The following is a 22,977-nucleotide window of genomic DNA, read 5'->3' as shown; positions in this document are numbered from 1 at the left end:
GAGAAACACACAAAAAATTACAATCAGTTCGGAATACAAAGATCTTAAAGGGAAAGACACTCAGAAAAAACTACCTGATCAATATAATCGTCTTTGTGTGAATGAGTTACTGGGTCATTTAATTAATATGAACAATAAGTTTTTTGATATGTACCTGTAAAAGCTCACTCTTATACAAGTAAACAAAACATAGGGAGCAAAACTTTTAGGGGAAAGAAGTTACAGATTTAAGTGAAATTGCAAAAAGCTTCAAATAGAGTGAGAAGATTCATCTCTTTCTGGAAGAAGGCGAGAACATGTGCATAGTCAAGACGTGACAGTACAGAAATCCAGACAATCCTTGGGGGGTTTTCTGAGCATATGTTAAGAATATGTTTTGATCCTGCAGCAGCAACTCAGGATCAAAAGGACGTGCAAATAACTTTTTTATTTTCTTTTTTTTTTTAAATATAAGCACCAATTCAGCATTAATATTCTAGAGGGAGAAACACAGAGACAAACTAGTTTGACTCATGAAACCAATCTTGGTTTAGAGCAGTGTTAATACCAGCTATTTTAATTTTACTGTCTTTCCTGATAATCACTAAGCATTTCACATAGTGACTACCTCTTCCACTAAAACATATTCAGTTTAATTCATTCTGCTGATTCTCAGCTAGTGAAGCCCAGGCTAATATCACATAACTTTAAAGCTGCCCTAGATTTGCACAGAGACAATGGGAAGAGATAGGAAATAGCACTGAAGCTACTCAGGGTGCAGGTGGCACAATTATCTCTAGATTATTATTACATTAATCACAATTATCTCTAGAGAAAGTCCAGCAAATGAAATTTCCCATGATTAAGAGAGATGCATACAACCTTATATCCCTACAAAATATCATGTCCTCCTTTTAATTTGAAAACTAAAATAATCAAGACAAATAATACCCTGAATTTCTTGGTGATTTTCCCTCACCAAACGGCTACAACTTTCAGAACAGATCAATGGGGAAGGCATGAGCTCACAAACCATTTTCATATTGCCAGGGCCTATGAAGATGAACTGGTTCCTACTCCTGCCTCTATAGTTAGTTTGCTATTTACACTACTAAGGTACTGAAGTCAAAGTTGAAAGTTACAGCTTTAATTTACCCATCAGACATTGATTATGTGGGAAAATAACCATTAAGGAAGAAAAGCAGCTTAACCATCTCCACTGAATTCACAGATTTGATGGACTGGAACACATCTAATGCTGAAGTTGCTAATATAAGGTTTGCTGCTTGCATTTTTAAGTAAGTGACTTTAAAAATAAAATTACAAGTTGATAAATGACCCAGAAATGTCAAACTTTGCATACTTATCAGTTAAACTTATGCTGACATGAAGTGACTTTATTCTTTACAAGAAGTCAAGAAGTTAAACTTACAGCTGCAAGATTCTCACAGCGTGACTGAATGGCCTGGATAAAGAGACCACTGGCTGCTGAATTCCTGTGAACAGCACTGATAAAATCTTGCACTGGAGGCTCATGGGACAGATGAATCAAGTCTTGAACATGATTCACAATAAGCCAGGTCAGGTGTTCTGAATCATGTAGGTTTTGACACTGAAGGGGAAAAAATTAAAATTTGATTTCAGAAATTAAAATTAAGATTTTAATTACTAAACATGACACAACATAAAGTTTCTCATATATAATTCTGGTAGCTACTTTGAAATAGAGTGGTATTAAGATGGTATCTCATTACCACCATCATTATTTTTACATGATAAATTTTCCATATGTTTTGCTTTTGTTGCAAATTAAGGTATTTACCATGAATATGCAGCTTATTTTTCTAAAAACACTAAAAAACAGGTTAGAAATAAGTAAATTGAGAAGGCTGATTCAAAGATGCTGCTTTCAATGAAATGGGTTTGAAATAAACATACACACAGAACTGTCTTGCAAAATGTGATTTTCATTTAGGCTTCTTAAAAAATTCTTATCACTACTGGCCTTTAACACAAAATGAAGAATTTCTGGAAAGTAAATCCAAATACATCTATCAATAATTAATGTCAAACCTCTAAAGGCTTGTGTATATCAACAAGCAGTGGAATGCAACACAAAAATATCTGTAGAGTTATCCAGGCAATGCTGAAAGCTTGTACAGTACCTCAGTAAAGAGGTTTTGGAGGATTTTACATTGGATGACCTCTAATCTGACCCTAGTGACTGTCCATTAGTACTTGAAGTGATTCCTAAACAAAGCTTTCTGTTCAGTTGAACCTGAAAGGAATGCAGTTTCCTTACCTCAAAACTGATCTGAGGTGCAAAGCCAAGTGCAACACCTCCTATTACTGAAAATTCACTTCAGAAGTTCCCAGTGAACTAAAATTCTAATACTGAGGCAGCAAAAGGCCAAAGCCACAGAAATTTTTGCTCTACTGGAGAACCAAAATGGAAGTTAAAATGTTTATGTAAAACCGCTTTTCTTACGGTGTAGAGATGGAAATTTGTTGTCTCTCTGACACTGCACTGCTACTGATGTTGGGAAGTCTGAACTACTTAGGGTGCCCCAAGCACCTCCCAAGTAAGGGATGTGATACCCAGAAGGTAATTCTACTGCCCACCAGGTAAACTTTACAAGCCAAGAGAACTCTCAGCTCAGAACAGAAAACAATGCCAAATGAGGTCACATCTAAGCTTACAGAAGCACCATCTGAAAATGAAATTACTAGTTTCACAGATCTTCATTTTTCACTTAACACACTTCACTCTTCAGTTAACACATATCAGTAATAAATGACTGTCAGCATCCTAAAATAACTCAAAACTGTAGTTATAAAAGTCATAATTCAAAACTTACAACATAGTCGCAGAAGAGAATGAGTGCTCCTCTTCTCACTATCTCACGATTGCACATGCCACGCTTGGATTCCAGGTCAGATTCATCACTGTCTCCAGATATATGAGGGCTCAGCAATTTTGTAGTAGAAAGGCTGTGTCTCCTGCAAAAAGTACATTATATGGTGTTATTATTTTCTTGGTATGGCTAGTGAAACATGAAAAAAGTGCTTGGAGTATCCTACCTATGCCCTTACATGACATGTCTTTCCCTGTAAACTTCATTCAAACATTACACGTCCTTGAAGCAGACACTTTGCTTTCCATCATATTTTTATTTTTTTAATAATTGCAGCATTGCTTATTACTTTTTCAGACAATCTAAAGAACCAAATGAACTATTTAAAAGAAAAACACGGGCTGTTGCAACTCTGGTAGGATAATAGAACCTAACACTGTATTTTCTTCTCAAACCAAACCAGTGTTCTTGAACACTTATTCTAGTGTCAGATTAAAAGTGATGCCCAACCCAGAAAAGAGATGATACTGGTAAATAAATAAAAAATGTACTACTATTTTAGCTCATAGAATCATCAAAGTTGCCTGTAAGATCATCAAATCCTACCTTTAACCTAGCACCACATCATGGCTCACCACTAAGCCATATACTGAAGTGCCACATGCACACACCTTTTCAACACTTCCAGGGATGGTAATTCCACCCTTCCCTAGACAGCTTTTTCCAATGCCTGAGAAGCTGCCCTGTTTTGCTCATAATCCTGGTAATTCTATGTTTCCACAAATTAGAATAATATATTTTCAATATATAAGGTTGAACTGAAGCAAGAATCTCACATTTGTGAAAGTATTTATGCACTTCAGTTGTAGAGCAAGATGAGACTGCCCAACACTCACTGCACAAGCACCAGAAACATCCCTCAAGTCACTTGTTCACCTCCCTCTACAATTAGCACAGAGGAATACCCACCCTCACAGAAGGTCCCTTCCTTATCCACTGAGGACAAATCATTCCAATGCCTGACTGGTGGGATAAACTAACTTCAGACAAAGAGAATACCCATTTTAGATCCAATCTCCAAATTTCACACAACCAGTGTTAAGTGAGGTTGTTACAGTTCTCAATGCTAATGACCCAGCAGGGTGCTAATACCATGTTTTGACAGCATTTAGCAACAGACCCACTGAGAACAGATAATCCTGCAGCTACAGTTACAGTTATATGATCAGATTGTATTATCACAAACACAACAGTGTCCATCGTCTCCACTGGCTGGTTATTGCCTAGAAAGCGAAATATGAGCTCTGCATGAAACACTGAGTATTTTGCTATAGTTATTTCCATAGTTTCAATAAAAAGTAGCACAAAGATGAAGTTTTCTTGCCATAGAAGTGGAGAGATTACCTGGCAGCTCTTCTAAGGAGTAACTGAGTGCAGGACACATTTCCTGAGTTTGGAAGTCACACCAATATCAGAACAGACAATATGTACACATATGAAGTAAATGCAGAACTACATTTCATAATCCAAGCAGCACCATTCAGTGGGCTGACAGGCTTGGAAGAAAGCAGCTTGATTGTTTTAATATCGTTTTAGAAAATATAATTATATGAAACACACTACTAGAGAACAAAACCAAAACTTACTTTGGGGTTTGATGCACTTCTGACCACCAGTTGTAGTTGGTATAATTGACAAGAAGCAAAATGTGACACCAGAGGAGAACTAAAGAAGGATGAGTGGGAATCATGGACTGAACAAGGTCACTCAGACTTTCAAGTGTGTAGAAACTACCATCAGATCCATCTCCTGTAAAAAGTCTGGTGGCTGCAGCTGTGATTCTTCTAAACATCCCTGAAAACAATAAAACCATGTTAGAGTAACAAAGCTGTAGTCTGAATTCTGAAGTTTTAAAATTATTCAGGGTAGAATTTCTGCAAGAAAGGCAAATTCTAAGCAGTTTTACAAATTTAAGGTAAGTGATGAAGTTTGCCAAAGGGCAGTGTGTAAACCAGTAATTACCAGCTGTCAGACTCAATAAATCATGTTTACATAGGTTTCATGGCAATTCTCATTTATCTGATACATGAAAACCTTCATTAAACTTAAAACTGTCACCTGTGGACCAGGGTTAGTTTGTTTGTAAATCAAAACACAGATGTTCTACTTAAGAACCATGACGTAACTAATACTCTGCATGTTAAGGAAGAATACCTATGAGTATCCTCCTTCAGAGAATGGCTTTCCAAACATATTTAGTTGAAACTAAATTTATTCTCTTTCATCCAATTATCAAATTTCTAAAGTGCAAAAATTAGGTATTTCTGCCATTACCCTGAAAATGGAACACTCGGCAAAAAAGCAGAATTTTGCTTTTTGAACGGCTGACTCTGTGTTTGTATGTCAAAACAAAAGTTGGGAAAAAAGAAATTAGAAAATGGTGGGAAAACAAGGAAAGTTGTCTAAAAAGGTATAAGGTAGTCCTAAGGTATAGGACTTTGAGTTTCTATGAGAAGATAAGATCAGGGGAAAAAAAAAAATCTTCAGAGTCAGTTAGGAACCAAGAGCTAATGAGAATAATGAAGGAAATCTGCAGTGCTAGTTGCTTTCTTTGCCAGACACACAGAAGAATGAAGCTGTAAATTCCACAGCCATGTGGACCAATTTAAGCTGCCCCCAGGAGTGACAAACACACAATGTAAATAGCAAAGAATGGGAAAAATAGCCGAGTCTCAAATCTCTGGTTCCACTTATTAGCAAAGCAGTGCTAACCCCATTCCAGCTCCCTGCATTTGCAGAAACTACACCATCTAGTGACTTCCTACAGTCATAAAAAACATTGCATGCTCATCCTTTTACTTTGTTCATGCCTTTTATTTCTAACTTCAGAGGAACAGATTGAGAATGTTGATTTATTATCTAGTAGCTTCCTACAGTTGGAAACAGGAGTCAGCAACGCTCACATTTTGAAAAAAAACTGCAATGGGTGAGAAGAAAAAACATCCAAGTAGAACAGTGGTTAGAAATTACAGAATACAGCTAATGTTTCACACACAAATTGCTGTAAGCTACACCCATAGTTAGGAGAATGTAACTTAAAGAGAAAATAATTGTGGAGGTTCTAACTGAACAAAAGAAAAGCATTACAAATTCAGGACGTTAGTTAATCCTCAACCTAAATAAATATGTTATGACATGAAAATACAGCCCAGATGTCTGAACAACTTTTCTTTTACCCTATTACACCATACTGGTACTAGTGGTAGTAATATACCTGAAGTTATTTGTAGTTTTACATTAAATTAATTTCTAGAGATCATCTAATCCACATATGCCAGTGTTCTGCATGAGTATTTTAATATTTAATTTTAATTTTGCATGAAAATTTCTACATAATTCCTGGCAAGACTCCCACAGCAGCCTGGCAGCCAGTCACAGCAGCAGAACTAGCTGAGCCTTCCTTTCAATTATCCCCAGCTCCCACTGTGGAAGAACCCACTGCCCCAATTTCAATCACCAGCTTCACCTTCTGACTTCATTGCTCCTGGCTTGACACCATTTAATCACTTTATGCCAAAACACCCTGGTGTAAGTTATTTGTAAAATATTTGATTCAAACATTTTTCCTAAACATAAATTAATATATAATGAAAATATGTACTATTATAATTACATAATTTTATATAATCAAATAGTATAAAAACATAATAAAATGATTACTGTAACAGACACATGGGAAGAGAACAGTCCCTCTGTCCAGAGTTGTGGGCCCTAAAGCACACCTAAAACAAAGATTAATTTTGTGTTTCTTCACACACACTCCTGGAGCCTTTGCACCAAGAACCTCAGTTTGGAAGACTCCCATTTTACAATCCAAGGCAACAGAACACAGAGTTCCTTGTCCCATGTCGCCAAGGAAGCCCATGAAGAACCAGGGACTTGTACCAAGACCTTTTAAATTGCAGACAACTAAGAGTAAACCAAGGCTGCATTTCAGCTGCAAGCTGAAAATCAGAAGGCAAAAGGGGCAGTCATAGCAAAGAAAGAATAAAGAAAAAAGAAAGTCACACTAGTTCCACTATTCAGAAAATAAGACTAAGGAATCGAGCTAGGGACTAAGGAATTACCAAAGGGGAAGGCATTGGGTATCCAGCAGAAGAAACCTAAGGGAAAATTTCCAAACCTGAAGCAAGGAACTCAAGACTGGCTAGCTAGAAAAGTGCCACCTTTCCTGGTTTTCTGGGGTGGTTTTTTGGTTTTGGTTGGTTAGTTTTTTGTTTGGTTTTTTTGCTTGTTTGTTTTATATATTTTTACTAATTATGGCAAAAGCCAGGAACCTTCCTTGTCATGAGCCTGAGTTAATGGTCAGTGACTCAGTATTTTAAGCGAGACATACCAACCAACCTCTAAACTAAGATAAAACATGAGAATTACAGCTACAAATTTGGACTGCTTTGTGTTTTCTGGACTGAAAAATTTTAGACAGTTACAAGGAGAGACGAAGAATCACTACTTACATTTTGTTCCACAAAGACAGAAGAAATGTGCAAAATGTGCCCTGTGTGCATAAGCACCATGTTTGGTAAGTTCTCTACATGGAGTAAAATGTAACATCTTCAGCACTTACATACTCCTTCTCGGTAGTTCAATGCATTTATGAGTTGTCTTGGAACTTAAAAACCCTGCATGCTATGACCTGGGCAACATTTCAAGTATTACCTGATTTGAAGATGTGTATTAAGCACATAAGCAGTGTTCCCAGCTCCTGGCAGTAGAAAGTGTGCTGCTGCTCATTCATGTCCACTTTTAATTGCTTGGTGACAATATCTTCCAGTAGAATGCCAACCAGTTGTAGTAAGAATCTTGAAAGAAACACATACAGTCGATAGGAAAATTATCAATCTTTCAGAAAGAGATGAGGTTAGCCAATGAAACTTGGAATTGAAAAATAAAATACAAAGCTCTTGTCCACCCATCCTAAATAACATACTAAATGAAATGCTACAGAACAGATTAACCTAAAACAAATAGCATGCTATATGATCACAAGCATGTCAATAATTACATATTAAATCCAGATTATCTCTCATCAGCTACAGTCACAGTAGCATTGGCCCAATTCACTTACAAAGCAAATATTCAGAATGCTGTGGTGTCTTTATAGTGATTTGCTAAAAGTGATTGAGTTAAATCAAACTAAAACCAAGCTGTGACAGTGACCACAGCTCAGCTGAACAGGGGTAATTCAGCAAGGCACAGTAATTCACCTGTTTACCTCACCTCACCCATCCACATTCTACTACACAAGTTCTTTATCAAACCTCCAGCTGGAACAACATGTGGTGTCAAAAGAAGCACCAAAAGAGGGCATTTGAGGAAAGCCATCCTTGCTCCTAGCCATGACCATGACTCCATTACTCACATCACTGCTGTTGGACATCAGGTCACAGTATGGGTGTCCAGAAGACCCTCTTCCCTCTACCTACAACCCTCAGAGTGAGCTGAATGACATGAAACAGCATTCTATTCCTATCTGAAGTTCCCCACTTGAGTAAAATGTTATTATTTTCTTAAACAAACAGCTATTTCAAATGCTTCCCACCGCATTAAAACCTAATGCCTTAATGACAAACATTATGTCAACATAATACTGCTGCCATTTCTCCATGCTTCTTTTGCCTGAAGTTTGTCATTGTCCAAGGACATCAACATGGGAAGTCAACTAGACAAAGCTGGGTCTTAAAAAAAAGAAAGAGCAGAACTGACTCAATAGATTTGAATCCCACTGCTACCAAGTTTCTAATACAGAACCTGGGCTTCCACTTACAGGGATGTTTCATCATTCAGTCCCCACACAGAAAGGAAGGAAAGCAGTGAAGTTTCTGGACCTGGTTTTCCTAAATCCAGGATTCAATCATTTTATCAGCTCTATTAGGTCTTTCACTTGGCTTGAGAAGATGTACCAAAACAATTCAAAGTTCTACTAAAATCTGCTCAACTTCTCCATCTCTGTCCATCTCAATATTCCTCCCTACACACACACTTGTCCCATGTCAACTTATTAACAGACTTGATTCCATTTACACAGAAGTTTTATACATGTTAAATATTACCCAATGTACTTGTGATTTCTCAGAACTCTTTACATTTCCCCAGGTTACTCAAAAGACAATGTACCTGGAAAATGTCTCTTCAGGTGGGTATTTCACCTGTTTGACCTCAGTGCGATCCTCTGGTGTGGACATGTTATTTTCTCCACATCTCAGCCTGTTGATTACTTGACATGAAATCAAGTATGGTGAGAAGGAAAGCTCTTGTATGCGGGACAGAACGATGTCTTCTGTTGACTGCGAAATCAGAACTCTAAGGATAGCTAAAATTCCAGAAATCCACAGCTGGACAGTGCTCACTGATGCCTAACACAAACACAGAAATACAGAAGACTGAATACTTTTGAAGTTAAATGACACAACATAGAAAGGCATTAAAAAATTAGCATTTTCATTCACTTGTAAAAAATCAGACCCTTTTAAGAATGGAGCAAACCAGAAGTAAATTTTAAGTTCAGATCTTACAAAATGCTACTCCTGTGGTAACGGTCAAGCTCATATTCACTGGTAAACAATCTCTCAGCTATAAAAGCATTACTAATACTTGTGTAAGAAAAATGTAATTTGCCTATAAAATTGCATTTTATTTTATTATAACAGTACCTTCCTTTACATTCCCGATCCTCAACATACAAAATGAAGGAAAGTAATTCACAAGCAGAACACTTCAGTATCAAGTACTCTCAGCTGGTAAATCACATTAGTTCTGGCCAATTTGATCCCAAATTCTGCTGCTCGTACTTTAACATCACTTAGCAAATTATTAAAGAGAAACACATTCTCTTTAGTTTTGCATGAAAGATATCAGAAAAGATTTCTCTTTTCTGAAAACAGTAGCTTACCATTGTTTTAGGAGTAACAAACATGCTCCTTAAAAGCATGTCCACAGGGCGAAGGGATGAAGGGGCCAAAATTTCAAACAAAGTGTTCAGTACTCCCAAAGCATCATGAGAGTCTATATGCATCTGTGAAAGAAAAAACACAAAACTCATTTCTAACTGTCCACTAAGGTAACTTCTACATAAAATTTACAATCTGTGTTTTAAACATTTTTGTAACAACCTGTAAGAAAGCGGTTCTTTACAGTACAAAATTCAGAGCAACCAAAAGCTATAAAAGATAAATTTTAAACTCCATTGCAGGCCTTCCTAGACATGAGTTTTAAGAACATGGACAAAAATCTATCATATGAAATCCAGTGCGCATACCACATGTATTTCATTTGGAGAAATAGGCCTCATTAAAAGAATGAGACCAAAAGACTGATTTGTCACAAAATTTAGAGACTTTTCTCTCACTGCACATCCTACCAGGTTTATTTATAGACTGCAATGCTGGTCACGATTAAACTTCGGCAGGCAACTTGGAGAAAAGAAACCTAATTATCAGAAAAGTGAACAGCTACAGTGGCAGGACAGCTTACTTGAACAGTTTTCAAGATAAATTATAAAGTAAACAACTGCAAAAAGCAAAGGACTGGCCTACAAATCTGGATGACCCTATCCTTGCTTAAATAATTTGGAAGATGATCGTGTGCAGTCACACAAAACAACAGCAATTTCACTTTGTCAGCATTTCAGCTCGCTCTAAAACTATTGTGTGATCCTGCCCACTCTCCCCAGACATGAGATCTCCTCGCAGGATTGGGGAACTGCCATCATGGAGCAAAGAATATCTGGGGCTAGAGCACCTCTGCTATGGAGACAGCTGGGAGAGCTGGGATGTTCAGTCTGGAGAAGGCTCTTCCAGTACCTACAGGGGCTACAGGAGAACAGGAAAGGGACTTGTGCACAGGCAGGTGGACAAAGGTGCACAGAGGACAAGGGGGAATGGCTTTGCACTGAAAGCATGTGGATTTATATCAGGAAGAAATTCTTTACTGTGAAGGTGGTGGGGCACTGGAATAGGCTGCACAGAGAAGGGATGGCCATCCCATTCATGGAAGTGCTCAAGGCCAGGTTGGATGGGGCTTTGAGTAATCTGGTCTGCAGTTGAACCCACTGTAGCCATAAAAAAAGTCATTCTGACATTGTATGAACATGGGACCATCTTCACACCCTTTAGTAAGTGTTCTGATATAATCATGTACCTAAGAGAAACAGAATGACCTTCCTCTAGAGACAGTCTTGATCATACTGCATATACTTAATGCATTTCAATATGAACTTCATCACTTCAAAGACTTAAGTTTACCTTGCAGCAGTTGTTTTTTCCATATATGGCAACCACAATTTCAATAAAATTTGTCTTCATACAAAAAAAAGGAAAAATCAAATACTCAAAGCCACTATTGATACATATATTACAGCAATTATTTAAGGTGTTTGTAGAATTAAAACAATGATAGAACCACCTGTTGTTTTGCAAGCATTGGGAGAATGATGTCAGCTATTTGCCGAGACAATCTCTTCCATTTGTCTTCATTTTCTTTATGACACTGCTGCAATACCAAGATGAACATTTCTAGCACCTAAGGAAAAGTAAAGAAAAAAGTAAGTAAACACCAATACTAAGAGAAAACATTCCAGTAATATCATAGTAGGAAAGAATATTCATTTCAACCACCTACCAAAAAGACAAAAGAGAAAAAAAAACCCACATGAGAGAACTGCACATCTTTAAAACCCCATTTTCAGATTAAAAGTCTGTTCTTAGTAACAAGTTTTTTGGGGGGTGGTTTTTAAAGGATTTTCCAGTTATTTTTTTAAACTAGAAAAATGTTTGCTTTGTACTTTTAAAAATGGTATTTGTCAAAGACTACTCAAACAACTGGAAAAAAAATCATAAATCTAAATACCACACCACTTATTCAACAAAAAGGGCAGGAAGAAAGAGAGCAATTTTACATGTGTATATTCTGTCTTGACTCTAGCTTCAATAAAATTTAAATTTGGTCAAGGAAACAAAACAGACATTTTTATGAGGCTCATTCTCCTGAGACATGTCAGTTTCATAAAAAAGTTTTAAGAGACAACATAATGGAGCACACCAAGCAAGGAGCACTTCTGGTAGCTGGATGTGTTATAGGTTTGGGGGTAATAGAGACCACACGTTGAAGGACAGGCAGACAAGAGACACAGCAAGCAAGAATGTTAATGTATGAACTGGCAAGGGGGACTGTTTCAGGAAACAAGTTAGAGCATTTGTAAAAGCAAATTCAGGTAGTTCAGATTAGAGAGAGGGAGATTCCCAGGTGACTTTCTTCCCAAAAGATTTTCTCAGGAGAGGAGATAGGAGCAATTCCAGGCTACAAAACTTAACTCTGGAGCTCCGTGGGTGGCAGCTCCAGTTGCAACAGAAAAAAGTTGAAGGCTGCAGCTCTGGGACCCTCTCATGTCCAAGGAAACCAGTGCAGACCATCCCAGCCACAGCCAGGGAACAACAGAATAGCCCAGGGTTGGTTTAGACATATTGCAGCAGCAGAACAGGGCAGAGTAAGAACTACAAATGGGATGGTGTGGGAAGAGCAGTGCATGGGTGGTCTTTAATAGGTTAAGTGTGTCAGAAGGAGATCTGCCAGCAATTGCAGTACCTTATATAACAAAGTTATTCACTATTTCACATCATGTGTCTACAGAGTGTCATTTCATACAGTTATATTAGTCATTTTATGATTATAAAACTACAAATTCAAAAGAAAATGTGGATACACAAAATTACCCCAATCTGAACACGCAGTTCTAACAAATTATTTTGACAAGATGTACTGACTTTTTTCAGAAAATACAGTGTTTCCATTAGCATACACCAGAACTGCATTTTCACATTATGAAAGAAAGGCACATTAGGTTTGTTAAGCACCTGAATAAGCAGTAAGATCCCATGTTGATCATGACACTTCTCTCAAAATTACTTTTATGTTTTTCTTTAAAACAAAGTGTATTGACAAAAGTCATTGTTACACTCCTACAAAGCAGAAACATGTTTTCCAAGTCTGGGTCAAAGTAGTAAGTCATAATAAATACCTAATTACCAGTGTCATTACCTTGTTCAAGTGTTATTCAAGATACTGTTATAGCACAGCAATACCTAAATCATCTCCATGCAGCATGTTTCCTAATTTTAAACTTGTCTCCTTCTCCATTTTACTCCCATTCTTTCAATTTTCTTCTCTTCACTAACCTTCTGTTTATTCTGTCTGCAACACAGCCAAGATCATGATCCTAACTGGAGCTTTTTAGTTTTTTGTTTTCTAGGCTTGACTAGGAAAGTCTACAGGTATGTTACTTGACCTCAAATACTAATTTGTAGTGCAGAACCTTTCCCATACCCTTAAAAAATCTTTACATATTCTCTCTATAAGGAAAGATATCACACAGAGTCCAGCTATTCCAGCTTTGTAGAGAAAATGATTAATACTGCCTGAAGCACTTTTAGCAGTCACAGCAATGTTACCCTTTCACAGACCACAAAGGGAGACCCTTCATCCTCCTCTCCTACCTGATGGTACTGGATAAGTCTCAGCAGCATTGACACTACAACCTCCTTCTGAGTTTCCAGCTCTTTTCCAGCATCAGCTTTATTTGTTCCTCTTAACACAAAGAGATCATGAACAATGGGTTGCAGAGCTGGTATTGCTGAAATGAGATGTATTTGTTTTAGTATGAGACAAATCACTCCTGAACAGTGATTTCTTGAACTAACAGGTCAGTTACTAATAGTAAGCTGGGTTCTAGTTCATTAAAGGTTTTACCCATACCTAAAACCCCACAACCCTGTAATTATCATGCATAATGATGGATATTTTTTTACTTGTTGTTAAAAAATTACGGACACATTTGCCCATTCTCACAGAACTAAAAAAAAGTTATTTTTATACAGTATTCCTCTACAGAATCACTGGAAAATATGAGAGAGATGCTTCTTCTTAAAGGCTAAAAGTAGAAGGAAAGGGAAGTGGACAAAAAATTAAAATCAAAGCTTTGCACATACTGCTAAGTTGTGAACTTATTACTGAATAAAGTTTCAAATAAAAGCTTTGTTGCAATTATGAACAATGCAGAATGTAGAGCAGCAGTGTTAGTGTGATATAATAAATTTCCTGAGGGAATTAAGTGAAAAGAATTGCATGTCTTAAAAGTTAGGGTCTTCTGGAACACTGAGTATGACAACAGTTTTCTATAGCTAGTAGTCAGCATTGGATTTATTGCTGAACTATTACTATTAAGTGTTGATGCCTTTTTTCTGTCTTTCTTTTTTTTTGATAGTTTTTGTTGTTGTTCTGTTTTTGAATTACCATGTGTAACAGCTTTCCTCCCACTGGCCATGATACCATCACACAGCTGAATGATCTTGGGAATTCCAATTATTTGTTTGGAATGATATCGCTCATAAGACAGCAACACCAGGAAAAAGAAGATATTAGGAATAATTGCTTCAGACTCCCTGAAAACAAAACAAAACAAAAAATTCAAGTGTCAAGTTTGAATTGCACAGCTTTGTTCAGGAAAACCTATCTTTTCACAGTCCAGGTTTCTTTGCAGAATATGTTGCTCTGGTTTCATACAGTACTTCTGTAATTTTTGTGCCCTGTTCTGCACAATAGGATTTTTCCCCACGGATTTCTTTCAATCTTTGACCATTACAGTTACTAATATTATAACATACTGTCTAATGCACATTAGATTATTTCTGTAGAAGATCCACAGAGCAAAAGAACAACTTCTCTCTTCATTAAAACTCAAGTGTGAGAAAAAACAGAAATAACTGACAGTAAAAATTTCACTGATTTCCTTATGATCTATTAGATCCTATACTGTAGGGGCCTGAATATATGTATTGTTATAAAGGAGTCCTTGTGAATATATATATGTAGTGAGAGTCCTATGTATTAGATAGGTGGGTCCTGTTGCTCTGGATGAGCTACAGCTGTGGGATCCTTGGTTGGGTAGCAGCTGTAGCTCATGAAGGGCTCTGGGATAAAAGGGGGTTGGGTCGAGAGCCCAGGAGGAGCCCCTATGGAAGCCATGAGGAACTGTGCTGCAGAGAGGAGCTGCATAATAGGACCAGCAAGAAGGTATGGACTTTAAGATGGGACTCCAGAAATATGAAATACAATAAGATAACAACAACAATTGGTGACCCCGACGTGATAAAGAACATGCAGCCAAGGAGAAGGTATGGAATCCCCCGGACAGCCGAGAGCTGTGGCAGCCGGAGAGCTGGGACAGTGGAAGATAGGACAGCTGAGAGCTGTGGCAGCCTGAGAGCTGGGACAGATATGGATATTGTAACTGTGTAATGGAGAAATTGTTAAAAGAAAAGGGGGGAAATGTAGGGGCCTGAATATATGTATTAGGTATGGAATCCCCCGGACAGCCGAGAGCTGTGGCAGCCTGGGAGCTGGGACAGATATGGATATTGTAACTGTGTAATTGAGAAATTGTTAAAAGAAAAGGGGGGAAATGTAGGGGCCTGAATATATGTATTGTTATAAAGGAGTCCTTGTGAATATATATATGTAGTGAGAGTCCTATGTATTAGATAGGTGGGTCCTGCTGCTCTGGATGAGCTACAGCTGTGGGATCCTTGGTTGGGTAGCAGCTGTAGCTCATGAAGGGCTCTGGGATAAAAGGGGGTTGGGTCGAGAGCCCAGAAGGAGCCCCTGTGGAAACCATGAGGAACTGTGCTGCAGAGAGGAGCTGCATAATAGGACCAGCAAGAAGGTATGGACTTTAGGATGGGACTCCAGAAATATGAAATACAATAAGATAACAACAACACTATACAATGTGTACCAGGTGACCAGAGAACAGAGGGATTCACTCTGAATCCACAATAGGAAAAAGCAGCTCTCCCTTAAGCAATTGCATCTAGCAATGAAATGCTGATTTCTGGAAGCATAGCTTTGGCAGGGGGGCCCAAAGGAATGGGTTTACAATACCAAAATGGAGAAACAAAACAACACAGTTGTAGATTATTACTATTATTATTATTATTATTTTCAATTTTGCTTCCTGACTTGTTCAGTCACATGGAACCTAAAGTATCTGGAAGAGTTACCACTGGAGCCAGAGAATAAACCAGCACATTGCCCAGAAGAAAACTCTCCCTTTCTCATAAGGCAGAAATAACCAGCAGATCTAATCCCTACTTGTAACACATCACTGATCTGTCTTTCAGAACAAGACAGTTGCAAACCCTCATTGTTCAAAGACTCTTTGCCAATTCCATACCTGAACTGTCCTACTTCAATGTATTCAAACTGCTTTAGCACAAATCCAATAAACACCTAAAGAGAGAAAAAAGTGTGCATCAGAACAGAGACATTAATTTTCATTTGAAACAATTTTGACAGTTATAGACAGGCACTGAAAATCATTTGCACCACGTTATGAAATGTTCCCTCTGCAGTTACAGAAGATGGAGAAACCTGCTGAAGCTTAATTACAGCTTGCACGAACTTAAGCCACATTTAACCTGTAGTCTGTATATTTTTAAGTATAACTTCATCTTTCACTCATGAAATACAATATTTGAGGTATTACAGTCAAGAAATTAAGAATTAGCCAAAAAATCTAAACCGAGATAAAATCCAAAATCCACTTATGCATTTAGAAGAATTATCTCTTCATGAATTTACAGAAAACTTAAGTATTGCAAGTCACATTTTCAGGTTTATAAATGACAACTGTACTAAATAAAACACTTATAAGTAAACCATTTAAATTTTATATTACAAATTCCCTGCTTCTGTGGACAACTATACAGACTACTGCGTTTGCCACTAGCTCCCCTCACTGCCATTAACATCAAACAATAGTTGTCACCCACAATGCTCATTACAGTGATAAGGAAGTCCATACTCTCAGTATGGAAGAAGGTATTTCCATTTGTAAATGAAGTTTTATTGAAAGTGACTTTATTGTCCACAGCATTTTATTCCTAAAGTCCATCTCACAAGCAGTTCTTAAATAGCTGTGGCAGAACTCAAAAAGTCATTTACATGCAAAAAAAACCCAGCGGTCTGAAGCTATTTGTGGCTGAGGGCTGGGAAATTGAGTCTCACCCTCCTGCAAGTCTTCACTTTTAGTATAATGAATGGACTGCTGGAAATATTTTTGCTGCAGATGTTAATTGAGCCTGCTGGTGAGATGTGTATGACAATTTGCCAATGTGGTGAGGTACCAACCTGATCTGAATCCAGAAGACAGTAGTTAACACGCAGCTGAACCAGTTGAGCAAGCAAGTCTAGAACTTGTCTCTGCAGCTGTACCGACGTTGTTGTTGTGTATTGTTTCAATGCTTTTATGACAAGGGGTTCAAATAAACGAATGTGATTGTGAATAGCATTCTGTAATAGAGAGATTTTAAAGTAATCTAACATCTGAACACGTCTCTGATTCAAAGCCAAATTAGTTTTGAAAGGAGGAAAAATGTTTTAAATCTAAGGTACCGCTCTTTCAGGAGAACACAGATACAAGTACCTTATCAGCACGATGTTTTGCTGCACTGGAAATGCTAGTTTTCAGCTGTGTAGAAACTTTCTGCAGCACATCAAACCATCTGTTACAAAAAAAAACCGAAAAACCCCACACACATTAAAAAAAAATACAACAAATACACTGTCCTTAGATGCATTTTACTGTGCCAATGCCAACTTCTCTTAATCTACTTGACCGCTTCAACAATTTTAGTAAAAACAAAGGGCAGAGACAACCTACAATACACTTTGATCAGAGAAAGATGTTCTAGTCTTTGCTTAGTTATCCTTCTGCCTTTCCTTTAACACACTATTTGCTGTGTTTATGAATTAATAATATACTTTTGAATACAAGCATTTAAAATTATTATGCTTTTAAAAACTTCAATGATATTCATTTTAATGACTTAATTTTGCTTTGGAAAACATTTTAGTGATAACTGCATCCAGGATGTGCTCACCAAGACAAGTTCCTCTGCTTAACTCTGTATTTTCAAGTTACACAGCACCCCAATGATACATTTATGAAAACCACTAAGAACAGACTCTAGTTCAAGTGAACATTATGATGTAAGGGAAGGAATTACCCTGAAGCATCGTGCTCCTGCTCAGCCTGCACCATGTTCCTCAGACTGGCATCAGCAAGGGCCTGTGTGAAGTGTGTGTAGGGTGCCATGAAGCAATAGTGGTAGAGGCCAGGCCTGAGGTTGGAGGAACCCAAGCGCTGAGCTTTGCCTTGAGCTTTGCTGGGGTTTGAAGATGAGCCATCATACTGAGAAGCCAGATTTGTCCCAAACAATGTTTTCAATAACTAGAGAAAAAAATTGGAAGGAAAAGGAGAAAAGTTAACTCTCGGGGCTTTAGCTGCTCAGAGTGACCCTGAGATGCATTACAAAGTCTCTTTTCCCAGCCCAGCAACCAAAGAAGGAGTCAGAACTCTTCAGTTCTCGGTCTCAAGGTTGTTTATTGTTTCTTATCTATAAAATTCTTTCTCCTGTCCAGCCGAGGTCTGCTCAGCAGGACAGCCAGAGGCACTCTGCCTCCCCTGGGGCGGTGTTGTCTTTTTAAACTAAAAACCACGTGTACAATGTTTACAATTACTTTTCAATACCTATCACCTATGTTAGACAGTGAGCTTCTACTCTAAACCAATCTAAAAGTGCCACCATCACAGCAGAAGATGGAGGCCAAGAAGAAGGAGAAAGGCTGGACACGCCCAGATTCCTCCATCTCGCCCCCCTGAACCCCCACTCTAAAAACCCCAAAAAAATCTATTTTTCACCCCATGACAAACTGATTATTATTCTACTTATACTTTTGTGGTTTGCACATCCTCATATAAGATTGGTAACTTGCTCCATGGGTCATAATCAAAACCACAGGCATCTTGGGCTCTGTGCCAGGGTCTCTGAGCCCCCTGGTAGGGGTCCTTGCAATCCAGGACAGCCAGAGGGATGTCCTGAATTCCGACAAGTAACATTCCAGGAAAAAAAAGCCTTGACTTGTCTCTCAGTGTAATTAACCTTGGAGGACTTAAACCTAAATATTTAATTGGAAGCCTGCAAGAAATCCATCACTAAGGCAGTCAGTTCTTTGCTTTCTAGGGTTTTTTCATACAGTTGACTAGCTGAAGAACACTTTTGGTAAGGTAGGAAGCAAGCTTGCTTTCTGAACATCAGTTAAAATAGTTCTGTGAACTGGAAACAGTTCAAGAGGGAACTAATATCAAGTCACCAAACAAACAGTGAAAATGAAATAAAATATGCTGTCTTTGCTCCACCTGGGCAAATGTTTCTACATACCACTTCCCTTACAAACATGGCCATCCTTAGCATCCAATTGACAAAAGGACATCACGATTAACACACACACCACACAAAAAAAAACCTCCTTACCTGCTGTACACACACTGTTGCCATTGTTGGCTCTCTGTTGAAACATGATTTTAGATATCCCAAAATTTCTTCTACACACTAGAATATCAGAAAAACAAGTGCATTAAATTGATGTTTTTTTCATTATACAAAACATTACAGTGAAAAACTGTCAGTAGCATATGTTTTTGTACTAAGTAAAACTATATTAATTTAAAGGAAATCAAGGAATTACAGAAAGAAATAAGAATTCAACATTTTCCTCCTAATCTTAAAATACTACAATGTCTAACACCACAGTTAAGGAGAAAAAAAATAGCAAAACATAGGAGAGGAAGGAGGGCAATAGGTCTTCTGACATTTTGTATATTTAGACATATGAATATAGGGAATGACTGAAGGCAAATGATTTGGCTGAAAAGAAAAATCCCCAAGCGAAATTTAAAAAGCAAAAAATTATTCCAGTTTTCAATAGCAGCAATTTAACCTGGAGAATCTGCTTTAGCCCTTTATTCAACTTTGTGGAAGCACAACATTTGCAAAACTACTGCCCCTTGGAAGAGTAGCAATTTGAAATCAGTGATACATGTTTTCTCCCAGTAAGGACCATAGATACTGGACAAGTTAACTATAAAATACAAAACAAACCAATCTTATACCTTTCCAATGTCCTGAAGAGTAGCAAGTTCCAAGATTTGAGAGAGAACATCTAAGGCAGACCGCAAGAAACATCCAAACTTCTCATTTGTGTTCTGGAGATCCAAAGTAACCTGTTCCCAGAAAATAAAACCACATTACTCGAGAAAGCGACAAATTACTGGGAGAAGTGGGTATTGACACAAAATGATCTTTTGTATAAAATTTCACTGACAGCTTAGACTTGCTGATGCATTGCTGGAAAGGCAGGACTCCATTTTGACCAAGAGAAAAAAAAGGGATCTTCTTGCTTGAGGATGGCCTAGGGCATTGACAAGCCATGGAGCTGGATGATGCATTTCTGATAAACACAGCAGGTGTAATAAGAACACAGTCCTTGAAGTAAATATCAGATGACCAACTCTCTAGGGAATGCATCTTCTGTTACCTGAATTAATGAGGAAAAAGCTTCCCCATCTTGGAATAAAGTGCAGAGACAACAGACATGGGGATTTATTTGGGACTGCCAAACCAGCAAAGAATCATTTGGTACCAGCAATAATGACAGCAGAGAAACAACAGGGTGACAGTGCCTATCATGGGTTGTTATTTGGCCACTTTGTTTTTATTGGAGGTAGTTGTGATCTGTAACTTTTTTGTGTGTGTGTGTACCAACTGTTTATACAGGTAAACCAGTGAGCCGACAGAGACAGAGCCAGTTTGAAAGAAAGAAAGTGATTATTCAACCCCACTGCAGTCCAATAAAACAATACCATGCAGTACCTTATAATTAGCATGGGTTGCTTTCAAGACATCATACAATTTCAGGTATGATGGAAGATGATAAAAGCTTCCTACTGAAGATGATTTACTTATTGGAACAGGTCCTGTAGCATCAGTTTGCCTAGAAGCTTAAAAGAGTATCATAGATTAGCACAATATGCCTTTTCTAGGCTGCTCATAACAAGTACATGATATAATTTACTACATCTGCATTATTAAGGAGCATGCATTTTTCAATCCATGTGTATATTCCAAACTGAAGACACAAACTGTGCACAACTTGAAAATGAGCACTCCAACCATCCAGCCTGCTGTGGAGAGAGAAATTAACCCAGAGGGCTTGATACTGAAGTGCATGTACAATTAACAAAACAGAATTAACATGTGTTTACTTCATTCATTACTAATGAAATAAAAGGTTTCAAGATTCAGAATCTCATTTCCAAAAGCAATATAAGTCACTCCTGCCAAAAGCTGGAAAGCAACTTTCAAATTTCTTTTAAGTAACATATGTGCAAAAATTATTTTAGTCAATAGCTGAGGAGATTCATAAAAAGTGAGGAAAAGGATTCAGCATTGCTTTGGTTCTGAAAAGTACAGTTAATTTTCAGCTTACAGTCAATAAAAACCAAAACAGTAGAGAAGCCCCCACCCACAGCTGCCTTCCCACCAGTGCAGTACCCTGCCAGCCTCTTGAACTGAAACTCCAGAAGAGTTACTCAGTTTTATCTCTTCTCTCTCTGCCATAACCACGTGGTGTGGCGCAGGCAGATGGAAGGGTTAACAAAGTGATGTGCCTACCTGGACTTGCTTCACCACTCTTCTTAGGGCTCATGGGCACAGATGCCTGCTCCACAGACTCCCTCTCCTTCCCCTTTCTCCGAATTGGACTAAGAGAAGGTGGGTTTGTGAGAGAAGGTAATGCTGCCTAGAATTAAAAGAACCTTTATTAGTTTTGTGAGCAAGTAGTTTTTTTTCTTCTATAAAAATACAAGCATATTCCTCTTTTGTTTAAACTCCCCTTCATTTGACTGTCAGTTAAATTGAAATGTTTCAGGTTCAGGACATGAATTTCCTGTGTGAAAAGGAAATAGTTTAATATATTCTCCACTTTATTTTCAACTTCAGCATAGGCCAATGAGATTAAATTTTCAGCTTCAGCATAAGCCAATGAGATGAAATTAGAGCTCAATGACTACACTTCCTTTTGATTCCAAATAAAGAAGTGTCAAAATTATATTCAAACATTTTTAAAATATGAAGAAATTACTGATCTTAACAATACTGTCTTACAGTTTCTAAATCAGTCTCTAAATGCATATGCCTCAAAAAAATCTCAAAAATCCCCGAGCCTGGAAGTACCTGATATAAGCTCTTTAAAAGTCAAAATATTTTACAGGATATTCAGAAGATAAAAGTTATTTTTAACCTCAAAAGGAGCTGAGTGCATTACAACCAGCCAACCAACCCAAAAGTCAACACATTTCCCAGAGTATGCCATCCAATACTTCACGTACTCTATATACTCCTCAGTGAATTAATGTTTAAAGTGAAGTCAGCAGGAATGAAAGACTCAAAATTTAGGGTAATATTTTAAACACTCCAGAACTAAAGGAAAACCTCTTATGTGAAGAAAAATATGCATTTTTTTCATGGTACTTGTTTTACTATACAAAGTGGAGTCATCAAAGAATTAGATACTTACCTATATCAAGTCTAAAATGTGAAGAGGTCTATAGCACAACAGTATTTAAGTCACATAATTTTATTTTTTATTTTTAATATATACCTTTACTGCTGGACCAGGAGCAACATCATCCATCACATGTGCACAAATATTGATGACCTTCAGCAGATGAGAAAAGAGCTGTTCTACTAAAGTGACCAGAGCTCGATCTGACAGAGCTGGCCAGGGCTCCTCCTGCTTTGCAGCACCTTGGTTTGCATCTTCTTCAGCACTCCAGGGATTCTTTAAGCACTTGGGAGCACTTGCTACAATTTCAGGAAAGAAAAGACAAAACTTGGAATTAAGCACCAGAAAATTTTGAAGGCAGATATGGTTATCATCTCTGTATGAACAGAAGTTCAATCAGAATTTCAAAGCCAGGAGTAGCTGCACAGTTTAAAACAAAACCAACAAAATATGAGCTCTTTGTACCCAGCTTGTACTAAGCATGCCCTTTGGTAACTGGAGGAAATTTGCAACTTAGCTACAAAGAGGCAGTTTCTTGTCAAACCTCCTGGGTGCAAGTTCCTTCTTTATTTCTTCTGCTTAATCTTGGAAGTTGTTCATGGCATACAATCAGAATAGAGTGAGA

General features: G+C 37.7%; 1 protein-coding gene across 1 annotated transcript in view; it reads right to left on the bottom strand.

The window, feature by feature from the left end:
• Positions 1-22,977, bottom strand: part of HTT (huntingtin) — an 82,672-nt gene that overhangs the window by 25,678 nt on the left and 34,017 nt on the right. The window contains exons 26-43 of the mRNA XM_059471387.1: positions 22,449-22,651; positions 21,461-21,587; positions 20,660-20,787; positions 19,900-20,010; positions 19,262-19,339; positions 17,954-18,177; positions 17,371-17,449; positions 17,076-17,237; positions 16,120-16,175; positions 14,181-14,329; positions 13,385-13,521; positions 11,298-11,414; positions 9,787-9,909; positions 9,012-9,250; positions 7,554-7,696; positions 4,481-4,688; positions 2,838-2,979; positions 1,412-1,591 (exon numbers count right to left, since the gene is read on the bottom strand). Of these exons, the coding sequence (XP_059327370.1) occupies positions 1,412-1,591; positions 2,838-2,979; positions 4,481-4,688; positions 7,554-7,696; positions 9,012-9,250; positions 9,787-9,909; positions 11,298-11,414; positions 13,385-13,521; positions 14,181-14,329; positions 16,120-16,175; positions 17,076-17,237; positions 17,371-17,449; positions 17,954-18,177; positions 19,262-19,339; positions 19,900-20,010; positions 20,660-20,787; positions 21,461-21,587; positions 22,449-22,651 (2,606 nt within the window). The remainder of the gene's footprint in view (positions 1-1,411; positions 1,592-2,837; positions 2,980-4,480; positions 4,689-7,553; positions 7,697-9,011; positions 9,251-9,786; positions 9,910-11,297; positions 11,415-13,384; positions 13,522-14,180; positions 14,330-16,119; positions 16,176-17,075; positions 17,238-17,370; positions 17,450-17,953; positions 18,178-19,261; positions 19,340-19,899; positions 20,011-20,659; positions 20,788-21,460; positions 21,588-22,448; positions 22,652-22,977) is intronic.

This window comes from Ammospiza nelsoni, chromosome 4 (assembly GCF_027579445.1).
Source record: "Ammospiza nelsoni isolate bAmmNel1 chromosome 4, bAmmNel1.pri, whole genome shotgun sequence".
NCBI lineage: Eukaryota > Metazoa > Chordata > Aves > Passeriformes > Passerellidae > Ammospiza > Ammospiza nelsoni.
The sequence above is the reverse complement of the archived record's forward strand: the minus strand, read 5'-3'. Positions and strand labels throughout refer to the sequence as shown.